The sequence below is a fragment of the Mesoplodon mirus genome, assembly GCF_964341445.2.
Source record: "Mesoplodon mirus genome assembly, chromosome: 2".
NCBI lineage: Eukaryota > Metazoa > Chordata > Mammalia > Artiodactyla > Ziphiidae > Mesoplodon > Mesoplodon mirus.
The window spans coordinates 46,808,728-46,836,016 of NC_138977.1; the positions used below are offsets into that span (position 1 = coordinate 46,808,728).

The window sequence follows — 27,289 nt, forward strand, 5'->3', positions numbered from 1 at the left end:
TAGTATATTCATAATACAGAATAATATATAGCACTTAAAATAAATGAACTAGAGTAACATGTAACAACATGGATAAATCTCAGAAACACAATGTTGAATAAAAAACAGCAAGTTGTGGGACTTCCCTGGCAGTCTAGTGGTAAAGACTTCGAGCTTCCACTGCAGGGGTTGCGGGTTCAATCCTTTGTTGGGGAACTAAGATCCCGCATGCCGTGTGGCGAAAAAAAAAAAAATTAATTAAAAAAACCCCAGTAAGTTGTGAGATTATATTCAGAAGGATACTTTACTTAAAAGAACTGGATGGTAGGCGCACAAGTGTTTGTTATGCTATTTTCTATTGTTTTCTGTATGTTTGAAACATTTCATATCTCAAAAAAAAATTTAAGAAAAGAAAAATAGTTCCTTGTCAACCTCCAGTTCTGTTCACCTGGCTCTCCTCTGACTTTACCAAATTTCTGATATGAGTTTTCTCTGCTATTCTATTTTCCCTCTTCTAACTTATTCCTCTGACACTACAGTCTGGATTCTGAGGCAACCACTAAACACAAATGCTGTCCCCAAGGTCACCAATGATGTTCATGTTCTAAGTCCTACAGATACATTTCTGTCCTATCTTGATATCTCAGTGACTTCTTACAGTGCTACCAATTCCCCCAACCCTTCTAAGTGTGGTTCTCCTCTTGCCTCCCAGCCTATTTCTTCTCAGTCTCTTTTACCAATCGATACCTCTTCCTCTATGATCTCTTAACAATTTGTATTCCTTAGGGTTTGTCCTAGCACTTCCCTTCTCACTCTTCACTTACTCTAAGAGACTCATCTAATCTTTCTTGTTTATCTAATTTAGTTTTACCTATATTATACAGACTCTCAAATCTTTATCTCCAGCCTGGCCCTGCCTTCCAGATTAGTAAGCCAACTGTCAACTATACTACACTACTTGCTAACCCCAATTCAGTGAATGCAAATAAACTCATTTTTTCCCTCTGACTCTAGTGCTAGGTTTTTTGATCAATTTCTCATTAAAAACAACAAAAATGCTGAATTAAAAAAAAAAAGCCTAGGAGCAATGAAGAACTGATAGTACAGCAGGCTAAAACTGACAAAAAAATGGATATCTATACAGATAGTTAAGTATAAAAGTACCTTTTGGCTGGCAGTACATTTCTCAATCTTGATAAATCTAAACTTTTCATTTTGACAGTCTCATGGGACAGAGGGAAAACAAACCAAAGCCAAGGGTATACACAAGGTAGGGAAGGAATCTAACAGAAAACTTTTCACCTAATAAAATGGGACCTCAAAAGGCTATATCCTAAGGAAAAAAAAAAAAAAAAAAAGGATATATCCTCAGGGTACAAAAAATGAAAAGTTAACTAGTCCTCATAGGTTTTGTAGCTTGGGTTTGCATTGCCTGAGTAGTCCAGGGAATATCAACCCTTCAATCTGGAATGAGGTGATCCCAGACAAACTGCACCCCCGGGGCTTGGCAGAAACAAGCACATTTTCTCTGAAAGAAATTACTTTCATCCTAGGATTCCAATTCCTATAAGTAATTCTGCTAAGTACGACACAAAACATAGTCAAAGAAAACCATGTACACAGAAAATGTTGTACCATGCGTAAGAACCAGCAGAGCAAAGTACCAGACCCACGAAGACTTAAAATACTGCGATTATCAGACAGAGATCGTGAAGTAATTGTTTCTTATATTCAAAGAAATAAAAGATAAGTTGAAAATACATGCAGAGAAAACGAAGTTATAAAAAAATTACCTAGCAAATTTACCAAAGAAACAAGCGGAACTTCTAGAAAAGAAAAATTTAAAACTCAATGGACACATTCAAAAGCTGATCAAATACAGGTGAAGAGAGAATCGTTTAAATAGAAAACAGGACTTCCGGGTAAGATGGCGGAAGAGTAAGACGCGGAGATCACCTTCCTCCCCACGGATACACCAGAAATACAGCTACACGTGGAACAACTCCTACAGAACACCTACTGAACGCTGGCAGAAGACCCCAGACCTCCCAAAAGGCAAGAAACTCCCCACATACCTGGGTAGGGCAAAGCGGAGAGATCCGCACACAGAGGATCGGTGCCGAGCGGCACTCAGCAGCCCGAGAGGCTTGTCTGCTCGCCCGCCGGGGCACGCAGCGCTGGAAGCTGAGGCTCGGGCTTCGGTCAGAGCGCAGGGAGAGGACTGGGGCTGGTGGCGAGAACTCAGCCTGAAGGGGGCTAATGTGCCACAGCTAGCCGGGAGGGAGTCCGGGAAAACTCTGGAGCTGCCGAAGAGGCAAGAGACTTTTTCTTCCCTCTTGATTTCCTGGTGCGCGAGGAGAGGGGATTAAGAGCGCTGCTTAAAGGGGCTCCACAGACGGGCGCGAGTCGCGACTGAAAGCGCGGAGCCCAGTGACAGGCGTGGGACGCTGGGGCTGCTACTGCTGCCGCCAAGAAGCCTGTGTGCGAGCGCAGGTCACTGCCCACACCGCCCTTCCGGGAGCCTGTGCAGCCCGCCACTGCCGGGGTCCCGGGATCCAGGGGCGGCTTCCCTGGGAGAACGCACGGCGCGCCTCGGGCGGGTGCAACGTCACGCCGACCTCTGCCGCTGCAGGCTCGCCCCGCACTCCGTGCCCCTCCCTCCCTCCCGGCCTGAGTGAGCCAGAGTCCCCGAAGAGGCTGCTCCTTTAACCCTGTCCTATCTGAGCGAAGAACAGACGCCCTCCGGCGACCTACACGCAGAGGCGGGGCCAAATCCAAAGCTGAGACCTAGGAGCTGTGAGAACAAAGAAGAGAAAGGGAAACCTCTCCCAGCAGCCTCAGAAGCAGCGGATTAAAGCTCCACAATCAACTTGATGTACCCTGCATCTGTGGAATACATGAATAGACAACACATCATCCCAAATTGAGGAGCCCGGAGTCAGTGCTGTGCCTCTGAGGTGGGAGAGCCAACTTCAGGACACTGGTCCACAAGAGACCTCCCAGCTCCACATAATATCAAACGGCGAAAATCTTCCAGAGATCTCCATCTCAACACCAGCACCCAGCTTCACTCAACGACCAGCAGGCTACAGTGCTGGACACCCTAAGCCAAACAACTAGCAAGACAGGAACACAACGCCACCCACTAGCAGAGAGGTGGCCTAAAATCATAAAAAGTCCACAGACACTCCAAAACACACCACCAGACGTGGACCTGCCCACCAGAAAGACAAGATCCAGCCTCATCCACCAGAACACAGGCACTAGTCCCCTCCACCAGGAAGCCTACACAACCCACTAAACCAACCTTAGCCACTGGGGACAGACACCAAAAACAACAGGAACTACGAACCTGCAGCCTGCAAAAAGGAGACCCCAAACACAGTAACATAAGCAAAATGAGAAGACAGAAAAACACACAGCAGGAGAAGGAGCAAGATAAAAACCCACCAGACCTAACAAATGAAGAGGTAATAGGCACTCTACCTGAAAAAGAATTCAGAATAATGATGGTAAAGATGATCCAAGATTCTATTTCCCAGATACAAAATCTTGGAAATAGAATAGACAAAATGCAAGAAACAGTTAACAAGGACCTAGAAGAACTAAAGATGAATCAAGCATCGATTAAAAACACAATACATGAAATAAAAAATACTCTAGATGGGATCAATAGCAGAATAACTGAGGCAGAAGAACGTATAAGTGAGGTGGAAGATAAAATAGTGGAAATAACTGCTGCAGAGCAAAATAAAGAAAAAAGAATGAAAAGAACAGAGGACAGTCTCAGAGACCTCTGGGACAACATTAAACGCACCAACATTCGAATTATAGGGGTTCCAGAAGAAGAAGAGAAAAAGAAAGGGACTGAGAAAATATTTGAAGAGATTATAGTTGAAAACTTCCCTAATATGGGAAAGGAAATAGTTAATCAAGTCCAGGAGGCACAGAGAGTCCCATACAGAATAAATCCAAGGAGAAATACGCCAAGACACATATTAATCAAACTGTCAAAAATTAAACACAAAGAAATCATATTAAAAGCAGCAAGGCAAAAACAACAAATAACACACAAGGGAATCCCCATCAGGATAACAGCTGATCTCTCAGCAGAAACTCTACAAGCCAGAAGGGAGTGGCAGGACATACTTAAAGTGATGAAGGAGAAAAACCTGCAACCAAGATTACTCTACCCAGCAAGGATCTCATTCAGATTTGATGGAGAAATTAAAACGTTTACAGACAAGCAAAAGCTGAGAGAGTTCAGCACCACCAAACCAGCTTTACAACAAATGCTAAAGGAACTTCTCTAGGCAAGAAACACAACAGAAGGAAAAGACCTACAATAATGAACCCAAAACAATTAAGAAAATGGGAATAGGAACATACATATCGATAATTACCTTAAATGTAAATGGACTAAATGCTCCCACCAAAAGACACAGAGTGGCTGAATGGATACAAAAACAAGACCCATCTATATGCTGTCTACAAGAGACCCACTTCAGGCCTAGAGACACATACAGACTGAAAGTAAGGGGATGGAAAAAGATATTCCATGCAAATGGAAACCAAAAGAAAGCTGGAGTAGCAATTCTCATATCAGACAAAATAGACTTTAAAATAAGGACTACTAGAAGAGACAAAGAAGGACACTACATAATGATCAAGGGATCGATCCAAGAAGAAGATATAACAATTGTAAATATTTATGCACCCAACATAGGAGCACCTCAATACATAAGGCAAATACTAACAGCCATAAAAGGAGAAATCGACAGTAACACAATCATAGTAGGGGACTTTAACACCCCACTTTCACCAATGGACAGATCATCCAAAATGAAAATAAATAAGGAAACACAAGCTTTAAATGATACATTAAACAAGATGGACTTAATTGATATTTATAGGACATTCCATCCAAAAACAACAGAATACACATTTTTCTCAAGTGCTCATGGAACATTCTCCAGGATAGATCATATCTTGGGTCACAAATCAAGCCTTGGTAAATTTAAGAAAATTGAAATTGTATCAAGTATCTTTTCCGACCACAATGCTATGAGACTAGATATCAATTACAGGAAAAGAGCTGTAAAAAATACAAACACATGGAGGCTAAACAATACACTACTTAATAACGAAGTGATCACTGAAGAAATCAAAGAGGAAATTAAAAAATACCTACAAACAAATGACAATGGAGACACAACGACCCAAAACCTATGGGATGCAGCAAAAGCAGTTCTAAGAGGGAAGTTTATAGCAATACAATCCCACCTTAAGAAACAGGAAACATCTCGAATAAACAACCTAACCTTGCACCTAAAGCAATTAGAGAAAGAAGAACAAAAACATCCCAAAGTTAGCAGAAGGAAAGAAATCATAAAAATCAGATCAGAAATAAATGAAAAAGAAATGAAGGAAACGATAGCAAAGATCAATAAAACTAAAAGCTGGTTCTTTGAGAAGATAAACAAAATTGATAAACCATTAGCCAGACTCATCAAGAAAAAAAGGGAGAAGACTCAAATCAATAGAATTAGAAATGAAAAAGGAGAAGTAACAACTGACACTACAGAAATACAAAAGATCATGAGAGATTACTATAAGCAACTCTATGCCAATAAAATGGACAACCTGGAAGAAATGGACAAATTCTTAGAAATGCACAACCTGCCAAGACTGAATCAGGAAGAAATAGAAAATATGAACAGACCAATCACAAGCACTGAAATTGAAACTGTGATAAAAAATCTTCCAACAAACAAAAGCCCAGGACCAGATGGCTTCACAGGCGAATTCTATCAAGCATTTAGAGAAGAGCTAACACCTATCCTTCTGAAACTCTTCCAAAATATAGCAGAGGGAGGAACACTCCCAAACTCATTCTACGAGGCCACCATCACCTTGATACCAAAACCAGGCAAGGATGTCACAAAGAAAGAAAACTACAGGCCAATATCACTGATGAACATAGATGCAAAAATCCTCAACAAAATACTAGCAAACAGAATCCAACAGCACATTAAAAGGATCATACACCATGATCAAGTGGGGTTTATTCCAGGAATGCAAGGATTCTTCAATATACGCAAATCAATCAACGTGATACACCATATTAACAAACTGAAGGAGAAAAACCATATGATCATCTCAATAGATGCAGAGAAAGCTTTCGACAAAATTCAACACCCATTTATGATAAAAACCCTGCAGAAAGTAGGCATAGAGGGAACTTTCCTCAACATAATAAAGGCCATATATGACAAACCCACAGCCAGCATCGTCCTCAATGGTGAAAAACTGAAACCATTTCCACTAAGATCAGGAACTAGACAAGGTTGCCCACTTTCACCACTCTTATTCAACCTAGTTTTGGAAGTTTTAGCCACAGCAATCAGAGAAGAAAAGGAAATAAAAGGAATCCAAATTGGAAAAGAAGAAGTAAAGCTGTCACTGTTTGCAGATGACATGATACTATACATAGAGAATCCTAAAGATGCTACCAGAAAACTACTAGAGTTAATCAATGAATTTGGTAAAGTTGCAGGATACAAAATTAATGCACAGAAATCTCTGGCATTCCTATATACTGATGATGAAAAATCTGAAAGTGAAATCAAGGAAACACTCCCATTTACCTTTGCAACAAAAAGAATAAAATATCTAGGAATAAACCTACCTAAGGAGACAAAAGACCTGTATGCAGAAAATTATAAGACACTGATGAAAGAAATTAAAGATGATACAAATAGATGGAGAGATGTACCATGTTCTTGGATTGGAAGAATCAACATTGTGAAAATGACTCTACTACCCAAAGCAATCTACAGGTTCAATGCAATCCCTATCAAACTACCACTGGCATTTTTCACAGAACTAGAACAAAAAATTTCACAATTTGTATGGAAACACAAAAGACCCCGAATAGCCAAAGCAATCTTGAGAACGAAAAATGGAGCTGGAGGAATCAGGCTCCCTGACTTCAGACTATACTACAAAGCTACAGTAATCAAGACAGTATGGTACTGGCACAAAAACAGAAAGATAGATCAATGGAACAGGATAGAAAGCCCAGAGTTAAACCCACGGACATATGGTCACCTTATCTTTGATAAAGGAGGCAGGAATGTACAGTGGAGAAAGGACAGTCTCTTCAATAAGTGGTGCTGGGAAAACTGGATAGGGACATGTAAAAGTATGAGATTAGATCATTCCCTAACACCATACACAAAAATAAGCTCAAAATGGATTAAAGACCTAAATGTAAGGCCAGACACTATCAAACTCTTAGAGGAAAACATAGGCAGAACACTCTATGACATAAATCACAGCAAGATCCTTTTTGACCCACCTCCTAGAGAAATGGAAATAAAGACAAAAATAAACACATGGGACCTAATGAAACTTCAAAGCTTTTGCACAGCAAAGGAAACCATAAACAAGACCAAAAGACAACCCTCAGAATGGGAGAAAATATTTGCAAATGAAGCAACTGACAAAGGATTAATCTCCAAAATTTATAAGCAGCTCATGCAGCTCAATAACAAAAAAACAAACAACCCAATCCAAAAATGGGCAGAAGACCTAAATAGACATTTCTCCACAGAAGATATACAGACTGCCAACAAACACATGAAAGGATGCTCAACATCTTTACTCATTAGAGAAATGCAAATCAAAACTACAATGAGATATCATCTCACACCAGTCAGAATGGCCATCATCAAAAAATCTAGAAACAATAAATGCTGGAGAGGGTGTGGAAAAAAGGGAACACTCTTGCACTGCTGGTGGGAATGTGAATTGGTACAGCCGCTATGGAGAACGGTATGGAGGTTCCTTAAAAAACTACAAATAGAACTACCATATGACCCAGCAATCCCACTACTGGGCATATACCCTGAGAAAACCATAATTCAAAAAGAGACATGTACCAAAATGTTCATAGCAGCCCTATTTACAATAGCCCGGAGGTGGAAACAACCTAAGTGTCCATCATCGGATGAATGGATAAAGAAGATGTGGCACATATATACAATGGAATATTACTCAGCCATAAAAAGAAATGAAATTGAGCTATTTGTAATGAGGTGGATAGACCTAGAGTCTGTCATACAGAGTGAAGTAAGTCAGAAAGAGAAAGACAAATACTGTATGCTAACACATATATATGGAATTTAAGAAAAAAAAATGTCATGAAGAACATAGGGGTAAGACAGGAATAAAGACACAGACCTACTAGAGAATGGACTTGAGGATATGGGGAGGGGGAAGGGTAAGCTGTGACAAAGTGAAAGAGCGGCATGGACATATATACACTACCAAACGTGAGGTAGATAGCTAGTGGGAAGCAGCCGCATAGCACAGGGAGATCAGCTCGGTACTTTGTAACTGCCTGGAGGGGTGGGATAGGGAGGGTGGGAGGGAGACGCAAAAGGGAGGGGATATGGAAACATATGTATATGTATAACTGATTAAATTTGTTATAAAGCAAAAAAAAAAAAGAAATAAATCATAAATAGATCACAATAAAAAAAAAAAAAGAAAAAAAAAAAAAAAAAAAATAAATAAATAGAAAACAGGTCAGAAGAAATAATCCAGAAGAAAGCCTGAAAAGATAAAAAGACAGAAAATGCAGACAAGAAAGTAAAATGATAAAGTGAGACTCTAATCATATGACAGAGAACTGAATCTGAGCTCAGAAAGATAGGAAAAAATGTGATGGAGCAGTATTTAAGGAGATATAGCTGAGATTTTCTACAAATGATGTAAGATATCAATAGATTCTGGAAGTTTAACAAATATTAAGCAGGATAAATAAAAAGAAATCCATATTCAACACACCATAATGGAAGAAAGAAAGAATATATAAGTATCCATCTTCCTCAGGGAAGCCTCTCTCAACATCTAACAAAACAACAAAGAAAATGTACGTCCTCATTTCTCCCTTCAGTTGCATTCCTGAAAAGTTAACAAGTCCGTGAGAACAAAAGGAATCTTTCAAAATCAATCTCTTCATACTATACCTCCATCACTGTTCCCCTCCTCAGTAATAATGTCCAGTAGTCTCTCAAAAGCATTTTCAAAAGCAACAATTTTCTGGATTGCTCCATTGCTTCTTGTTAGTGCCTGTAGTAGTAAGACGCCCTATGAAGAAGAAGGATAATGTTCAGTGAAATACAACTTTTACAAGACATTTAAAAATTACTTTAAAAACCACTGAGTTTTAGAAGTGGCAGGAATTTCACAAGTCCAACTCCTTCACTTTATAGATAGGGCAAACAAGGACAGAGAAGGTGAGCAATTTACCTCCCTAAGCTATATAAATCTCGAAAGACAGATCCTTGACTGGAATTCATGTCTACCAATTCCTAAATCTGTTCTCTTTTCACCGTACAATATAAATATACAACAATTCTTGCATATTCACCAATTCATCTATCATTCATTACCTGGCTTTCACTGTGGTCTAAGAGAGTGGAACATGATTATATTTGTCTCAGTAATGCCTCTGTACATGCTTCACAATAGTAACAATAAAAAATTGTGAAATCAATAATATAAATCAATAAACATCACCACATTTTAGCAGGGAAAGTTCAGATATTCTTGTAATTATCTGGCCCAGAAATTCCCAAAACTTGATTCTAAGTTGATAGAACAAAAGAATGAGAATTCATGCCTCATGAACACCATGTCTAGTATGAGACAATTCTCAGTAGTCTTTGCTTCTGATTTTTAGTTTTCTCACTCCTGTTGAGCTAGATTTAGGTTATATATTTTGCAACCTCTTTATTCACTGTTAACCATTTCTGCTTATTTCACTATCAAACAACAACTATTTTATGAGCCCACAGGAGCCCAACAATACCATAATGGTCAAAGAGACAGAAAATATTTAATGAAAAAAACAGATATTTCTTAGAGGAAGAGGAAGAGCAACTAGGTAGTTCAAAAGTTCCAAAGAGTCAAATAAGCTGTTGGCTGTCAGTACTGGGCAAATAAGTATTCATATAAGACAAAAAATACCAACAGCCTTATTGGGCTTTTCCTACTCATTTCCCTTACTGTCCAGTCTCAACATTAAGATGAGAGAGAAAGCAAAAGTGGTTATTTTTACATGTCATATTCTCCTACTTAATGTTAACTTGAGTTTAACTGCTAACAAAGGGAGAAATAAATACAGTGGAAAGAACACTAAGGTTATGAGTTCGATACAGTGGGTTTTTTAAAGGTCTACTTAATAGCTGTGCAACTTGAAGCAAATTACATAAACTCTGTATGTAATTTATGTAATGTAAGTCTTAGTATACCCATGTGTAAAACAAGGATGGTATCTTTGTCATAGGGTTTCTTTTTTTTTTCTCTTCTTTGCAGTACGCGGGCCCCTCACTGCCGTGGCCTCTCCCGTTGCGGAGCACAGGCTCCGGACACGCAGGCTCAGCGGCCATGGCTCACGGGCCCAGTCGCTCCGCGGCATGTGGGATCTTCCCGAACCGGGGCACGAAACCGTGTCCCCTGCATCGGCAGGCGGACTCTCAACCACTGCACCACCAGGGAAGCCCTGTCATAGGGTTTTTATGAGGACTAAAGGAGATAAAATAACTCCTACAGAACCTAAGTTCTCAATACGTATCAGTTTCTTTTCCCTGACTATTAAGAGACATATTTCTCTAATCAAACACAACCACTAAAATGTTACTAGAAATGAAAGTATACTCATTGGTCATTGAAATTAAGTGGGCACCAATTCTTTACTTTAAAAACTGGTAATTAAAGGGATTTAGCTATTTATCCTCCCTTTCATCTATGAATTATAATTCAGGGTAACAAAATATACTGGTTGATGAAGTAAAGTTCTTCTTTGAGGAAGATTACAGCTGAATAAATGTGAAAGAATGACAGAATTATAGAAATCATCATTTTGAAACTCTTAACAAAATAACTGATTCAGGCAATGATCATTAATGAATGATCAGATGTAATGGATGAAGGGATCCATGGAGGGATCTGGCTGTCGCCACCTGAATCAAACCCACTGATCACTACAAGTGAGACAGCCAGATATTACATTTCCTGAAGTGTTGCAAAATTAAGTACACTGCATCATCTAGGAAGTATCAAAGCAAAGAATGAACCAGAACCTAATCAAGCCATTTAGAAAGTTAACAGACATTAACAATCAAATGTAATGAGAGAGCCTTGTCTGGAAACTGATTTGAAGAAACCAACTATAAAAGACATTTATGAGACAACTGGGAAACTTGAGTACAGAATAGATACCTTATTTAATGAGAGCTAAGACAAAGTTGTTATCTCATTAAATGTGATGGCATTGTAGTTATATAAGGAAATACACACACACGACATGTATACTGAAGTATGTAATAGTGAAATTATACAGATTGTTTGATTCCTTTTAAATACTCTAGTCAAAAATAAAGGAGAGTGGTGAGGGGAGGGGTGGATGAAGCAAGTATAATAAAATCTTGAAAATTAATGGGTTTAGGGGACGGGTTTGTCTGTATTCTCTCTACTTTCATGTGTGTTTACATTTCTCATAATAAAAAACTAAAACTTAAAGAATGGAATTATAGCCTATCATTTAGAAGTGAGCTGGTAGTTACTTCCTAGAGTTTTCTCAACCTTTCTTGCTAATTTTTAAGCCCTAAGTAACATAAATAAATATGATAGTTCACTGTATCTATGATAAATGACCAACTAATTCTCTAAATCCAGATCAAAATCAATGTTTCAAATATAAAACAAACTGAGGCTAAAAATCTTTACCAACAGGCTCCCAGAGAGGTTAGTCAATGTTAATAACTGTCATTGAATGCAATGAGAAATATTAAAAAGAAGGAAATGAAAAGAGAATTTTAAAAGAAGGATAAAGAAAGAAAAAGATACAAAGGATGGGGGGGGAAGCAGTGTATTATTCTGGGCAGTAACAGAGTGCCACTAGTAACTGCCACAGGTGCCACTTAGTTTCCTCTGGTTGCTGGAGTCAACTGTGATGTATTACACTGTGTTTTACAGCATAATGTTCGATAATAAGTCTCCACAAAGAATCTAAATGAATCTGTGAAGCCAAAGGAAAAATGGCTGTAAAACTCCAAAATCTAAACATCACAGCAAAAATATAACTTAATCGCTAATCGTAAAAGTAATGAAAGCCAACATAGAGAATCATTTTATCTGTCTCAAATAAAAACTGAGGAAAAAAGGTTAGGAAAAGAAAAAAAAAGAGTAGAGAGTTAAAGGAAAGAGAAGAGCAGAACACCAAATTCAGGTTTAAGATACATACTAATATTTTAGTCAAGAAAAGACACTCAAAATTCCTAATAGGTACACAATTCTCAAAAGAATATTAAAGAATAAAAACTGTCCTTTTCATGAGTTATACTACTGTATCATTTCACCACTTATATTACTGCATTGACGTATGTACTACAAAATTTTAAATGCAAAGCTAAAAAAAAACTGTCTATGTGGATTAGAAGCCAAGAGCATTTCAGTTTTGTCTCTGCTTTGTCAGGAAACAGTTGTGAGACTAAAAGCAATCCAAATGGTATTTATTAGCACTTAAGATGAGAAAGGTACAGGGCCAGGTACCACAAACACAAAGAGGAATAAGACATCACTAACAAAGAACAAGTCACTTGGTTTCTGTGAGTCTTGGGCTTCTCAGTGTAAATATGGAGACTGAATTAGCTTGATAAAATCCCCTAGCTCTAAATTTTAATTTTAAAGATTTTTCCAATTGCTATCTAAACTATTATGGTTTTGATCGAGTTGTAGATAACAACAGAAAAGAACGTTCAAGCAACAAAACAATATTCATCAATATAAAATACTCGAATGTATATGCAAATATTAAAATAAATCAGAATGAAAAATTAACTCCAAAGCAAATCACGCTCTATAGTTAAATAGAGATTACAAGGAAAATCCTTTGAAATATGTATTCAATCAACTAAGGGTGATGATTCCAAATGTTACACTTTGTTAAGTTTATGCAGTTCAATGCCTAGGGATATTTCCTCTGCTCTTTCTGGAGGCAGAATTTGGTGTCAGTACAACCTTTCAGAAAAGGATGGAAGAAATCCTAAACTTGTGTAAGGCATAAATTTGAATAGCAAAGTCATTTGTCTAAGCCAAAATACTAAATAGGTTGGAAACAAAGAAATAATGTGGCCTTGTGTATTACTTCAAAAGGTCTAAACCATTACCCCAACTTTCCAAATCTAGCTTCTATGACTCTGAATAAGGGTCAACAAAGATTTCATTTGCAAAAAGAGAAAAAAAGCTGCATATTCTTAGACTTTTCTTCAAACTTGACTTACATCATTACGTATAACTTCCCTGGAATCCGCTAATAAGTCCATCAACCTTGAAACACCTAGAAACATATAACCATGTGAAAAACACTGGCAGATCAAAAACACAAATAGTGATTCAAATTATAAACAATTTATTAACACATCATTTCAGTCCCCCCCCTTTAGGAATGATCCTCAATTTTATTTTTGTGTTTCTTTTTGTTTTTTATGATCCTCACTTTTAAATCAAAATAATATAAGGAAGATGAGTCACTTACCCATAGGACTGACTAAAATAATTTGCTGCACTTGAGGCCCTAGTTGTTTTAAAAGAGAAGTAAGAAGCTTCACACCAGGCCAGCGGACGTGGAAATCAAACTCCTACAACATAGGAATTTAAAATATTTAACATTTGTAATTCACATTTTCAAGCAAAACTTTTCAACTAGTAGAATGGTACCAAAAACTATAAACAAACAAAACAAGAGTTCGTCAAACTTTAAAAAATTAATTTAAGAAATAAAAAGCAATAAAAAGAAAAGAGTTAATATAAATTGATTAAACTGTTGTTGACTAGATATAACAGTACTTTGTAAAAATGGAAATAAGAAGCAGACAGTATTCTAAGAGACTACATAGTTCTTAAAACACACATGTGAATCTCTTGTAATGATATAAAAAATTTCACTATCTTGAAAAGGTATATAGGGGCTTCCCTGGTGGTGCAGTGGTTAAGAATCCGCCTGCCAATGTAGGGCACACAGGTTCAAGCCCTGGTCCAGGAAGATCCCACATGCCGCGGAACAACTAAGCCCGTGCGCCACAACTACTGAGCCTGCGCTCTAGAGCCCATGAGCCACAACTATGGAAGCCTGCGTGCCTAGAGCCCGTGCACTGCAACAAGAAGCCTGTGCATTGCAACAAAGAGTAGCCCCCCGCTCGCCACAACTAGGCTTCCGCGTGCAGCAATGAAGACCCAACGCACCAATAAATAAATAAATAAATAAATAAATTTATTTTTTTTAAAAAAGGTATCTATATGTTGCTTCCTCAATAACACCCAAAAGGGCAACAAAAGAAGCTTATTAAGATGACAAAAATAGCAAGGTTCTTTACTTACCTCTAATAAAGATAACAGAAGAGTGACATTTTCTTGCTGCTTAATGAAAATTTCTGTAAACTGGCTTCCCAAATCCTCACTCTGTCTTGTGGAGTTTTCTTCTGTAATATTCAAAGATAAAGTATTTGAATATGATGCTTTGTTATTTTAAAGTATCTTTTTTGTTGAAAAAGCTAAGCAGAAATGATAATTTTCTTGGAACAGTGTGCCTGGAAGTGATATCACAATTATGCTAGAAAGACATATCCTTAAAATAACTTTCAAGGTCATTTAAATAAATTTTTATTCTTTAAATGTTTAAATATGATATTCAAAGAAAATATATTTAGATTTTCACATTTTCTCAAGGTCATTTTTCAGTTAAACTTCTAATTAGAGTACAAGGGAATTTATTGGGGTGATGGAAATATTCTATCTCAAATGTGATAGTGCTTATGCCACTGTATACATTTGCCCAACACACAGGACTATACAACTCCAAAGAATAAATTTTAATGTATGTAAGTTATACCTCAAAAGCTCCTCCTCCCCAAACATTACTGAACATATAGTCCTTGCTGACTCTGTTACTATGTTAAATAATTTAATTTTAAAATTAAACCAGTCATCTACAGATTTTTCAGTAACTTTTTCAAGCAAATCAACATATATATCTTGTAGTTATTTGGCAATAAGACCAGAATTTGCATTTAAGTTTTCACTTATTCTTTAAAAGATTTTATATTTGTCCTTAACACTTAAGAGTCTTTAAGCTATTTGTTGTTTCAATGTACTTTGTCAAAAAAATGTAAAGGATCACTAAAAACTGAAGCAGCAATTGCCAAAGCAAATTATCATTTAAAATTTGCCTACTCTAATAAATGCAATTTAGAGATGGCAAATACACTACTCCCCATCCCCTTACCCGTTCCAGACACAGCTAAGCCTTTTCCACATATTGCTCTAGGCAGTGACTATAAACCAAAGGAGTTGGCAGTTAAGATCAAACATACTTATTATCTCTCAAATAGTTCTTTTTTAAATGTGAGATTTTAATATTAATATACTTTAGAAATGGAAAAAACCCAGCAGATGACAAGAAAAGCAGACAATCCAATAGTGACAGTGATAATCTCATCTAATTATTTGTAGAGAAAAGAGAAAAAAGAAGAGGCCAAAAGTAGAAAAGAAATATTTTAATATTCTGGGTTATTAATAAAACCTAATTTCTAGCATATTGATTAATATGCTAGGTTTATCCTTCAGAAACCCTAAGAAATATTTCTTTTATCATCTCTTGCATCAGTAAAAGAATTCAGTTTCTGAACCTTAAAACTACATTACTTAAACAAAAAATACTTTACTTTTAAAAGGACTAGTCTGGCTGTGCTAAGATGTCAGGGAAAGAGGGGAATAATAAGGAGAGTGATTAGGAGGCAATCATCAAGGTAAGTGGTGAAAGTGACTTAGACACTGGTCATAATTCTTATGAAAATAGAAGGAACAGCATATTCCTTACAGGGGTATGAGAAGGGGGGGAAAAAAAAGGAAAGGTGGTTCTAAGGTTTCAGCCTAAAGAAGTGGAAGGATGACACTGCCACTTACTGAGATTGGAAACACTGCAAGAAGCAAGTTGAGAGTACAGAGAGAATCATAAGTTTAGTTTTGGATGTGTTAAGTTTGAGACATAAAAATTTGAGTGGAGATATCAATCAATTAAGCAGCTGGATAAACACAAGCATAGCTGTCAGTGGATAAGTTTGGGTTGGACATATACATTAGAATGATAAACATAAAAATGATAATTAAAGTCACAAGACTGGATGATACAGGGCATCTACAAAAAACTTATAGCTAACATCAAACTTAATGGTAAAAAATTGAATGCTTTCCACTTTAGATGAGGAAAGAGGCAAGAATATCTACTTTCACCAATTCTAATCAACATTGTACTGGAGATCTTAGTGCCATAGGGTAGGAAAAAGAATAAAAGGCATACAGACTGGAACGGAAGGAGTAAAACTGTATTTACAGATGACATGTCTGTCTATGTAGAAAATCCTATGGAATCTATAAAAAACTTACTAGACTGAATTTAGCAAAGTTAAGTGGAATAAAAGGTCAATATACAAAATTAATTGCGTTTCTATATACTGGTGATGAACAATTAGAAATTCAAATTTAAAAAACAGCACCAATTAAAACAGCATCAAAAAGTATTAAAGACTTAGGGATAAATCTGATAAAAGATGTATAAGACCTATTTACTTTGAAAACTCCAAAATGGTGCTGAGAGAAATTAAAGAAGACTTAAATAATATATATACTGCTCTTGTATTAGAAGGCACAGTATTGTTAAAATGTCAGTTTGCCCCAAATCAATCTGTAGATTTAACAGAATCCCAATCAAAATCTCAGTAAGTTTTTTCTGTAGAAATTGACAAATTGATTCTAAAATTGATATGGGAGTGTAAAGGACCAAAAAGAGCCAAAATAATTTTGAAAAAGAACAAAGTTGGAGGACTTACACTACATAATTTCAAGATATAAAGGTGGGGTAACCAACACGTCATGTAGGCAAAACAACAGACATAGAGACCAACAGAATAGGAAGTCCAGAAATAGACCCATTGGCCCACAGACCTAATCATGAGAGTTAAAACTATGAAACTTTTAAAAGAAAACACAGGAGAAAATCTTAGTGATTTTAGGTTTGGCAAAGGTTTCATAAATAGGAAACAAAAGGTCCAAATCATATAAGAAAAAAATTGATAAACTGGAGTTAATCAAAATTAAAAATTTTGCTCTTCAAAAGACAATCTTAGGAAAATAAAAAGGCAAGTCACAGACTGGGAGAAAGTACTTGTGAACTATACATCACAAGAACTTATATCTAGAATATATACAGAACTCTTACAACTCAAGTATAAAAAGACAATCCAGTAAAAAATGAACAAAAGATTTGAATAAGCACTTCACCAAAGAATAAAAAGGGGCTTCCCTGGTGGCGCAGTGGTTGAGAGTCCGCCTGCCGATGCAGGGGACATGGGTTCGTGCCCCGGTCTGGGAAGATCCCACATGCCATGGAGCGACTGGGCCCGTGAGCCATGGCCGCTGAGCCTGCACGTCCGGAGCCTGTGCTCCACAACAGGGAGAGGCCACAACAGTGAGAGGCCCGCGTACCACAAAAAAAAAAAAAAAAAAAAAATTGTTCAATATAATCATTCATTATGAAAATACAAATTAAAACTACCATGAGATACTATTTCACACTTACTAGAACAGCTAAAATTTAAAAAGACAGACCATATCAAGTATTGGAGAGGATGTGGAAGAACTAGAATTCCCATAAACCACCAGTGGGAATGTAAAATGGTACAACTACTTTGAAAAACAGTCTGGCAGTTTCTTATAAAGTTAAATATATACCTACTATCACTTAGCCATTCTATTCCTAGGTATTTACTCAAGAGAAATGAAAATACATGTCCACAAAAAGACTTGTACATAGTATGAAGCTTCAAATGTAACAGCTAAAAACTTGGAAACAAGCCAAATGCCTACCAACAGGGGAATGGATTAACAAATTGTTATATACTCACACAACAAAATATCAATACTACCCAGCAATAAAAAGGACTAACCTATTGATATACACCATGAATGAAACTCAGAATCATTATGCTGGGTGAAAGAAGCCAGACCAAAAAAACCAAAAAGAGAGTATATACTGTATGATCTCATTTACATAAAATTCTAGAAAAATGCAAAGTAATCTACAGTAATCACAGATCTATGATTGAATGGGGCTAGAAGGAGGAGGAATGGATTACAAACAAGTACAAGGAAACTTGGATATGTTCATTATTTTGGTGGTGGTGGTGATGGTTTCATGGGTTTATACATGTCAAAACTCATGAAATTGTACATTTGTACATTTATTATATTTCAATTACAATTCAATAAAGCTGTGTGTGGGGAAAAGAAATCCAATTGGAGATATCAAGTAAGTATTTGAATATACAATTATGGACATCAGTGGAGAGGTCTGGGTTGGACACATATATTTGAGAGGCAAGCATACAGACTATATTTGAAGTCACAAGCCTAGACGAGATCACCAAAGGAAAGAATAGAGAAGGAAAGAAATCCGTGCCCTGGGATGTTCCGATGTTAAGAGGCTGGGGAGACGAAAGAAAACAGCAAAGGAGACAAAGAAGAAGTAGCGCCGTGAGACAGAAAGAAAATCAGGGGACAGTGGAGACTGAGAAATGAGTGAAAAAGCGTTTCAAAGAGAAAGAAGCAATTAACTGTCAAGTACTATCTCTGAACTTAACATGAAAGAGAAATGAGAAATTGCTAAAAGAGAAAAGAGAAATTGATAACACAGGCACAAGTAATTCGTTTATGAACAGAATGGCTAGGGTGTGGAGTAGTCAAATACTTTCTTGAGAGGCAATACAGTAAAAAGGAGGAAGCTCACAAAGGTTTTTGAGTCAGACCAATTAAGCCCATATTCATCCATTTAGTCACATTACTTTGGGCAAATAGCCCAGATATATCAAGCTTCAGTTTCCTTAACTGTAAAATGGGAACAATTTTCTTTTACACAGGGTTTTCTTTGAGGATTCAAAATAAGTATTGATAAAACATGTAGCACAGTACTTGGTGAATAATAAGTGCTCAACTAACAAGAGCAACATCATCATCTCTAAAGCAGGATTTCTCAACCTCAGCACTATTGACAATGACATTGTTGTGAGAGGCTCCCTATGCATTTTAGGATGTTTAGCAGCATCCCTGGCCTTTACCCACAAGATACCAGTTGCACTCCCTTACGTATCCTCAAGTTGTGACAACCAAAAATATTTCCGGACGTTAACAAATGTCCTCTAGGTGGCAGGAGGGGCCAAACTGCCCTTAAGAACCACAGTCCTAAGATTTATTATAGGTTATACATCTACATGTATTATCAAGTTTTGTTTCTTTTGGCTGCGCCACACGGCTTGTGGGATCTTAGTTCCCCGACCAGGGATCAAACCTGGGCCCTTGGCAGTGAAAGTGCAGAGTCCTAACCACTGGACCACCAGGGAATCCCCTCAAGTTTTAAAACTATACAGAACATAACAATCTTCTTTTGATAATTCAAAAAAATTTTGAGATTCTTGTAAGGTTACTATTAATGAGTATTATCACCAAGATGCAAAAGATGTTTAAAAAAACGTATATCTGGGGCTTCCCTGGTGGCGCAGTGGTTGAGAGTCCGCCTGCCAATGCAGGGGACACGGGTTCGTGCCCCGGTCCGGGAAGACCCCACATGCCGCAGAGCGGCTGGGCCCGTGAGCCATGGCTGCTGAGCCTGCATGTCCGGAGCCTGTGCTCCGCAATGGGAGAGGCCGCGTACCGCCAAAAAAAAAAAAAAAAGAAAAAAAAAAAAAAACGTATATCCTATGATATTCCCAGAAACATGCTTGTCTGTAAGCAAATCCTGTTACTGATATTTTACCTTACATCTCTTTCTCATAAAAGTTGCATGCAATCTCCCAAAATAAGTAGTCACTTGAGTTTATGGTTGTTTGGATGCCAAATAAAAATAAATTTCCTGCATTTTTAACATTAGTAAACTATTAATTTTTGCCCTTCAAGTTTAATTTTTTAGAATAATGGTGGCTTCAGAAGAATTGTTTAGGGAAGCAGTCATTATGTCCACTGAAATATTTCCATTATTTCAGGAAAAACAGACAGAGGGGGGCATGAAGGGATGAAAAAAGTACACTTGAAAGCTATCTACATGTTACTGCACAATTATTATGTCAAGGGTATTAAGTTAAGGTGGCAAAGGCTTGATGCTACAAAGGTCTAACATTAATCAGAAGGAAGTCTAATACTCAAACATAACTAGCATGGACTCAAGGGATGATATCTATCATTGATCTGCTTAAAAGATTTCCTGTTGTTCCATTGGGAGCAGATAAAATCCTGTGCCCTAATTATTCAAACACCTCTGAATGTAAAATTTTGCATGGTACATTGTGGTTTTCAATGCTCAAAGTTGAATTTACCATGGAGTTGGAAAAAAACTCAGACTGGGTAAGTAGCAAGCGTGCACACCCTTCCATTTTACTTGCAAGGTGACATGATAATGGAAAGGGAGATGACAAAGAAATTGGAAAAGATATGGAAATTTGGGAGCTAATAAAATCTCCTGAAAATCTCCCTCTTTGGAATCAGCTATGAATAAGAGCCCTGATTCCCATGGTATGGTAAATGCCCTGTATCCAATAAAACTTCACAAGATTCGCTGGGCTAATGAGCCTATCTTGTTTTTACCTACCCTGGAACCCTAACAAACAATGGCTCTGTGGCGGATGGTAGCAAGAACAAATACCTAGCCAAATTCTAATGAAATTCTATAGATAAAAAAGCAGATAAAGAATACTACAAAAAGTGGCCCAAACATGTGAAGAAAATAGCTCTCCAAATACACGAGAAATCTATGTTGAAAAGGCAAGTAACTTAACTGTCTCCACCTTAGAACTGTTTCCCTCTAGAAACTACTATCACAGCAATGCAATGACCTAATTGCGATGCTTTGTAGGGCTATTTTGCATTTGCATATTTTCATATTTATTGCATGAAACAACACTTGGGTATATAATTAATAAAATGCTTTTGAAATATAATTTATTTTACAGTGGTTTTTATTTGAGTGGTGTGAATACAGTAGAGAATATAAACTCAACTACAGGGGCAAGACAGTAATGTATGTAAATGAAGCAGGCCAGGTATAAGACTACAGAAAGGATGGAGAGTACATGCCCGATCTAAGGAAAGCAGCAGTTACTCAGCTCCAGCTGACTCTGCTGTAGGAGAATGCAGGCCCAGGTGTCATTGGTCTTCAGATTTTTTAAAAAGATAAGTCTAAAATCTAAAAACTGATGCAAAACCTCCAAATTTTTAATATTAGGAACTTATTTATTATTTAAAATACTAAGTGGCCAATCTTGCTTATAAAACAGATAATGCCCTTGGGCCCAAAGATTGTGACTTCTAGAGAAGAGCTCAAAATAAAATTCATTGACATTTGGGGGAATATTCAAAGACTTGTAAGTTAATCTTAAAAAGGAAGGGAGGAAGGGCTTCCCCGGTGGTGCAGTGGTTAAGAATCCGCCTGCCAATGCAGAGGACACGGGTTTGAGCCCTGGACCGGGAAGATCCCACATGCCACGGAGCAACTAAGCCCGTGCACCACAACTACTGAGCCTGCGCTCTACAGCCCGTGCTCCGCAACAAGAGAAGCCACCGCAATGAGAAGCCCGCACACAGCAACAAAGACCCAATGCAGCCAAAAATAAAGAAAGAAAGAAAGAAAGGGAGGAAAACCATATACAGACTTGATGGATTCTTCCCATGAAATATTTTAAAAATGCTGAAATATTTTTATGTGGATAAATACAAACAATTAAGCTGTGGGTTTAAGCCTTGGTTAGTATTTCTCGAAATGCAGGATTGTGTGGCATGTTAACAGGTATCTCATTAAAGCAAGTGCAGGTGTACAAATGTATTTGGAATAAACAAAATTGAACAGGTTTCTTTACTGCAGGATTCTCAGTATTTACTATACTAATGTAAATTTTGTGAAGTTTCAGAGCGGGATATACTATGTTACATTTATTTAACTATAGACACCTTTTAATACAGAGAACTCTAGGTCTTTTGTGCTATACTTTAAGGAACATAGGTTTAACCCAAGAAAAAGCTTAATTCAATGTATGCATTGAGCACACACTAATAACTTAGCAGGAAGTAGACTTAATACTGTACATTCAATTTATTCTGTAGCTATACTGTACAAAATACTATAGCTCAGCAGTATATAATTAAGATCTATGTTTTGAATTGAACTAGTAAAATATGATCCAGTTCCAGGAATCTACAGCTCCTTCTGGTTTAATATTGTCAACTAAAAAAGTGTTAGTGAGGGCTTCCCTGGTGGTGCAGTGGTTGAGAGTCTGCCTGATGATGCAGGGGACACGGGTTCGTGCCCCGGTCTGGGAAGATCCCGCATGCCACGGAGCGGCTGGGCCCGTGAGCCATGGCTGCTGAGCCTGCGCGTCCCGAGCCCGTGCTCCGCAACGGGAGAGGCCGTGACAGTAAGAGGCCCGCGTACCGCAAAAAAAAAAAAGATTGCTTTTTAAAAAGTCCTTATATACCTCTGGAAACATTTCAGGCCTATTTATGTAACTGGCTTTTAAATAAATATTTGTATATACATTTATTCTTCATATGTATTTACAGTTGTATTTTTTCCAGTGGTATAAACAATATTAAAAAACATGCTGGGGCTTCCCTGGTGGCACAGTGGTTGAGGGTCCACCTGCCGATGCAGGGGACGCAGGTTCGTGCCCCAGTCCGGGAAGATCCCACATGCCGTGGAGCAGCTGGGCCTGTGAGCCATGGCTGCTGAGCCTGCACGTCCGGAGCCTGTGCTCCACAACGGGAGAGGCCACGACAGTGAGAGGCCCGTGTACCGCAAAAAAAAAAACCAAAAACCAAAAAACAAACAAAAAAAACCATTCTGGACCTTCTCTTTGGAACTCCACTCCATATCAAGTTCATAACCCATATTATGGAGGACAAAACTGCTTTATAGAAAGAGATATTCTAATAAAAGTAGTCTATCTCAGAGTGAGGGAATATCAAGTAACCTTCTTTTACACTGTGGTCCGTTAGTTAAACAAGTATACCTATATTTTTTTAACATTTGTTTGCATCGTATAAACTAGTTATATAAATTACAAGATTTAATAAAGAATCTAGTCAGAAAAATGGCCATAATTTGTTAAATCAGAAATCTATGGAATACAAAAAAAAGTATCAAAAAATCATGTTACCCTACTTACTAGACAGTACTATGTAAGTTACGTGATCACTGGGTTTTCATTTTCTCATCTTTTTTAGAAAAGACAAAAATGTCACCTACCTCACAGGTTGCTATGAGGATCAAATAAGATAATTGACATAAAAGCACTGTAAAATTTAAAGCTCTATACAAATATGATGAAATAATAATAGAAACAACAACTACTGATCTGTACTACTCAACAAGGAAGTAGCATTGTCACAAGAGTCAAGGCATAATGCTCAATATTATCTGCTTTCAAACAAGGGGTTCAAATTTCACAAAAGGTAATGCTATACAGCTTAATAAGTTAGTTTCTTTGTTAGTTTCTTGTTAGGTATAGGCAATTTTGTTATGTACCATTTTAAACCTACTTTAGAAAAGGATTTTTTCTTCCTCATTTTAAAAAGTTAAGGATCTCACGAAAAATGGTAAAACAAAATAAAATGTGGTTACTTAAATTATGAGGAAAAGAAGTATAATGTTAAAAGTAAATGGAACTTGAAAAGGACCACCAGAAAAAAGAAAGACAGTATTGGTGAGTTTTATAAATTAATATAAAAAATGTCAGTAACCAGACATTATTGTGCATGCATTATTTTAAAGGGACAATATCAACATACAAGTATTCTCTGAACTGGAATACCTTCCAGTTCTTATTGAATATCGGTAAAATTTATATGTATACATATATATGTATACATTTTCAAATATTATTTTTATTTTTAAATAAACTGCCTCAAAATTTTTTCCCCAGGAAGTATATAAAAAGTAATTCGAATAGATTGTCCTACCAGAGAAAAAGCTTAATTTTGTTAAAATATGCACTAGAATATTGTCTGTGCTCTGGACAATAGATTTAGTAGCCATAGAAACAATAAATAGTAATATAAGATTATCAAATATTCCTCTTTAATGAAGAAATTCATATATAGTGAAACAAATCTCAAGACTTTTTGTACCAGCCAGAAGAAACTCACTTGACAGTGTCCTTTTATATTATCAGAAATTATGCCTAAAAGCATCATGCATATTAAATGCAATTTTTACCTTCAACATCATCTGAAAAGATAGACAGAAATAAATAAAAAGTGGGTGATAAAAAAAATTTCTTATGTAATAGTATTCACAATAAAATAAATAAGAGCTTAAAAACATCAAATAAACAATATAATCTCTTGAAAGAAGAGACTCATACTCATTTTACTCAAATCTGAGATATCCTAATAGAGATACAGCATATGCTATAAATGTAGGATTATGAGACATATTTATCAATAAATTGAAGGGTTATTAAAATATCCTCAAGGTAAAGAACTCTAAAATGAAGTTCATTATGGCAGCTAAGAATTATCTTTTGATGAAGCAGTAAAGAGAGAGTATCAATAACAGAACTGAAGGCCATATTTCTCAATATCTAGATTTTTAAAAATTGACTCTTTCAGGCTATTACCCTAACTTCATATTTTAATCTTTCCTAGAAGAAATGATTCTACTACTGTTTCTCCAAAGAATCGTTTATCCTGTTTCATCCAAAGAATCATTTTTAGGTGTTGAATTAAAAATAAGGAGCCCAAATACATTAAGAGAAGCAAAAAGTCAGACTTTAAACATTATTAGATTGCAAATTTATAATAAAGGAAAACTACCTAATTGATGCTATATAGTTTTTTAAAACACAAAAATTATCACTACAAACTAGAAAAGAGCTAAAATTTCCATCTGAAACAACTAAGAAGAGTCTTTTTCTTTAATGTTTTCTAACAAGTGTATTGTACCTAATTTTCTCATCTGAGAAATGACTAGGAGAAATAAGTATCTTTATCTTCAAAGTGTGTTCTTGCGTGTACTGTATTTAAGTATTGTCATATGACTGACAGCCTCTTTTTCCATGGGAACCAAATTATGTTTACTAAAGAAATTAATAAAGTTAAATTGTCAGCTAGATATCACAGAGAAATAAAAATTTAAGAAAAAGGATATTCAAGTTTAAGAAATTGTGACTATTCAGCACAACCTACTTTCAAATGTTCCTACTACTGGTATTTTGTGAAGTTAATATCTACATATATTTCTATTCTACTTTTATTTCAATAAAATATTTGCAAACTCAATATTATCTACATTTCCTTATGCCTTGTCTACTCAGATTTTGGAAGACCCTATAACTTCCGTCTAAATTAGACTTATAAAATGCATGAATATCGCCCTTCTGATTGTCTAGAAAAATGAAAGCCCCACTGTGTCCTACTACAACAGCCAACGTGATATGAGGAAAGCACTCTTCAACAGCAATGTAAAATGTTACTCAGTGCACGTTTTTACAATAAATGGAACAAAATGTATAGACTTCCAGTCAAGTATTTCACATGCTGGGAGTTCCCTGGTGGGCCTAGTGGCCAGGATTCCAGGCTTTCATGGCTGTGGCCTGGGTTCAGTCCCAGGTCTGGGAACTGAGATCCTGGAAGCCGCGTGGCGTGACCAAAACAAAACAAAACCAAACCTTCTAAATTTAAAAAATTGTTGCTTTTTATAAGTTAATATAAGTCTTATGTGAAAAGTTTAAGCATATATCAGGAAAAACCCTCTAACTCCATACTGCTCACCAGGTAACATATAAATAAAATAGTTTGATTTTTAATCAATAGCCAAAAATGATTATTTAATCTAGAGAATACTAATATTCACTCTGCTCAACTAAAATCAATACAGAGAGAGGGAAAAATATTTTTTAAAAAAGAAGAATCTAATTCCATCTCCAAATCACGTACAAAGCAATCATCTTAAAGATATTTTTCTGGAACTAAGCTAATGTCTTCCTTTTACTGATGAAAAACAAAAAACAAAAAAAGAAGAAAAAAAGAAGAAAAAAAGAAAAAATCCTTATAAATAAATTTATAAAATAAACTCAACCTAAAACCAGCAAAATTGGCACAATCCAGTTGATTTTATGTACAGAGAACACAATAAAAGAAACTTACCTACTTCTTCTTCTTCATCATTAGATATTATATTATATAGTGTGTCCAAAGCATAACCTATTATTTCAGAATCCGAACTGGAAGAAAGAAATTATTATACTTATAAACTGCTAGTTAGAGTATAGCTGTTATGACCATTTTATATTCTTATTTAACAAGACTGTAGGAAATATTAATCCCATTTCTGAAAACCTACACTAAGAAAATATCAGAGTGCAAACTGTAAAGATGTATAAAGGTTTACTTTTACTTATAATAGTGAAAAATTAGAAGCAACCTGAATGTCCAATAATTTTTTTAAAAAGTGTGGTAAATCCATACCTATAGCAGCAATTATAAAATGTATTTTTAAAGAATGTTTAATGACATGGTAATTAAAACACCCTTGATTTAGTGCCAGTAGGAAAAAACTGAATATTAACAATTAATGTGCAGAATGATCCAATCTAGCAAAAAATACATATATACATTCATGTGTCTATATATATTTTAAGAAAACCTTATAAATAAATTTGTAAAATAAACCCAACTTTAAAACCAGCAAAATTAGTACAAGCCAGGTAATTTTATAAGTCTGTGTGTATGTTTACACATATGCTTTATTATATATAATCTTTATATAACACATATAATGTTTATATAAACATAACAGTGTTATCTCTAGTTGGACCTCTAGAATTTGTTTCCCTGATTTATATCTTATTTTCTAAAAAAAAAAAAAAAAAAAGCTTATGGTAAACATGTACTATTTATAATATCAGGAAGTGTAAGATTTTTTTCTTTTTTTCTTTTATCTTTTGTTTCAGGAAGTATAAGATTTTTTAGTTGTTGATAAACAGACAAATTTTGAAAGCATGATGGAGGATGATGGCATTTAGAGTGAAAAGCAAGAGTGAGATACAGGTCAGAAAGATTCAGTGAATATGAAGAAGTGACTAGGAGTGAAAGCAAAGATGAGGGACAAAAGGGGTCACAACCAGAGGACATAAATCTCAAA

At 36.3% G+C, this 27,289-nt stretch overlaps 1 protein-coding gene across 1 annotated transcript in view; it reads right to left on the reverse strand.

Moving 5' to 3' along the window:
• Positions 1–27,289, reverse strand: part of USO1 (USO1 vesicle transport factor) — a 101,160-nt gene that overhangs the window by 39,964 nt on the left and 33,907 nt on the right. The window contains exons 4-8 of the mRNA XM_082611417.1: positions 26,293–26,369; positions 14,431–14,531; positions 13,589–13,691; positions 13,335–13,390; positions 9,015–9,135 (exon numbers count right to left, since the gene is read on the reverse strand). Of these exons, the coding sequence (XP_082467543.1) occupies positions 9,015–9,135; positions 13,335–13,390; positions 13,589–13,691; positions 14,431–14,531; positions 26,293–26,369 (458 nt within the window). The remainder of the gene's footprint in view (positions 1–9,014; positions 9,136–13,334; positions 13,391–13,588; positions 13,692–14,430; positions 14,532–26,292; positions 26,370–27,289) is intronic.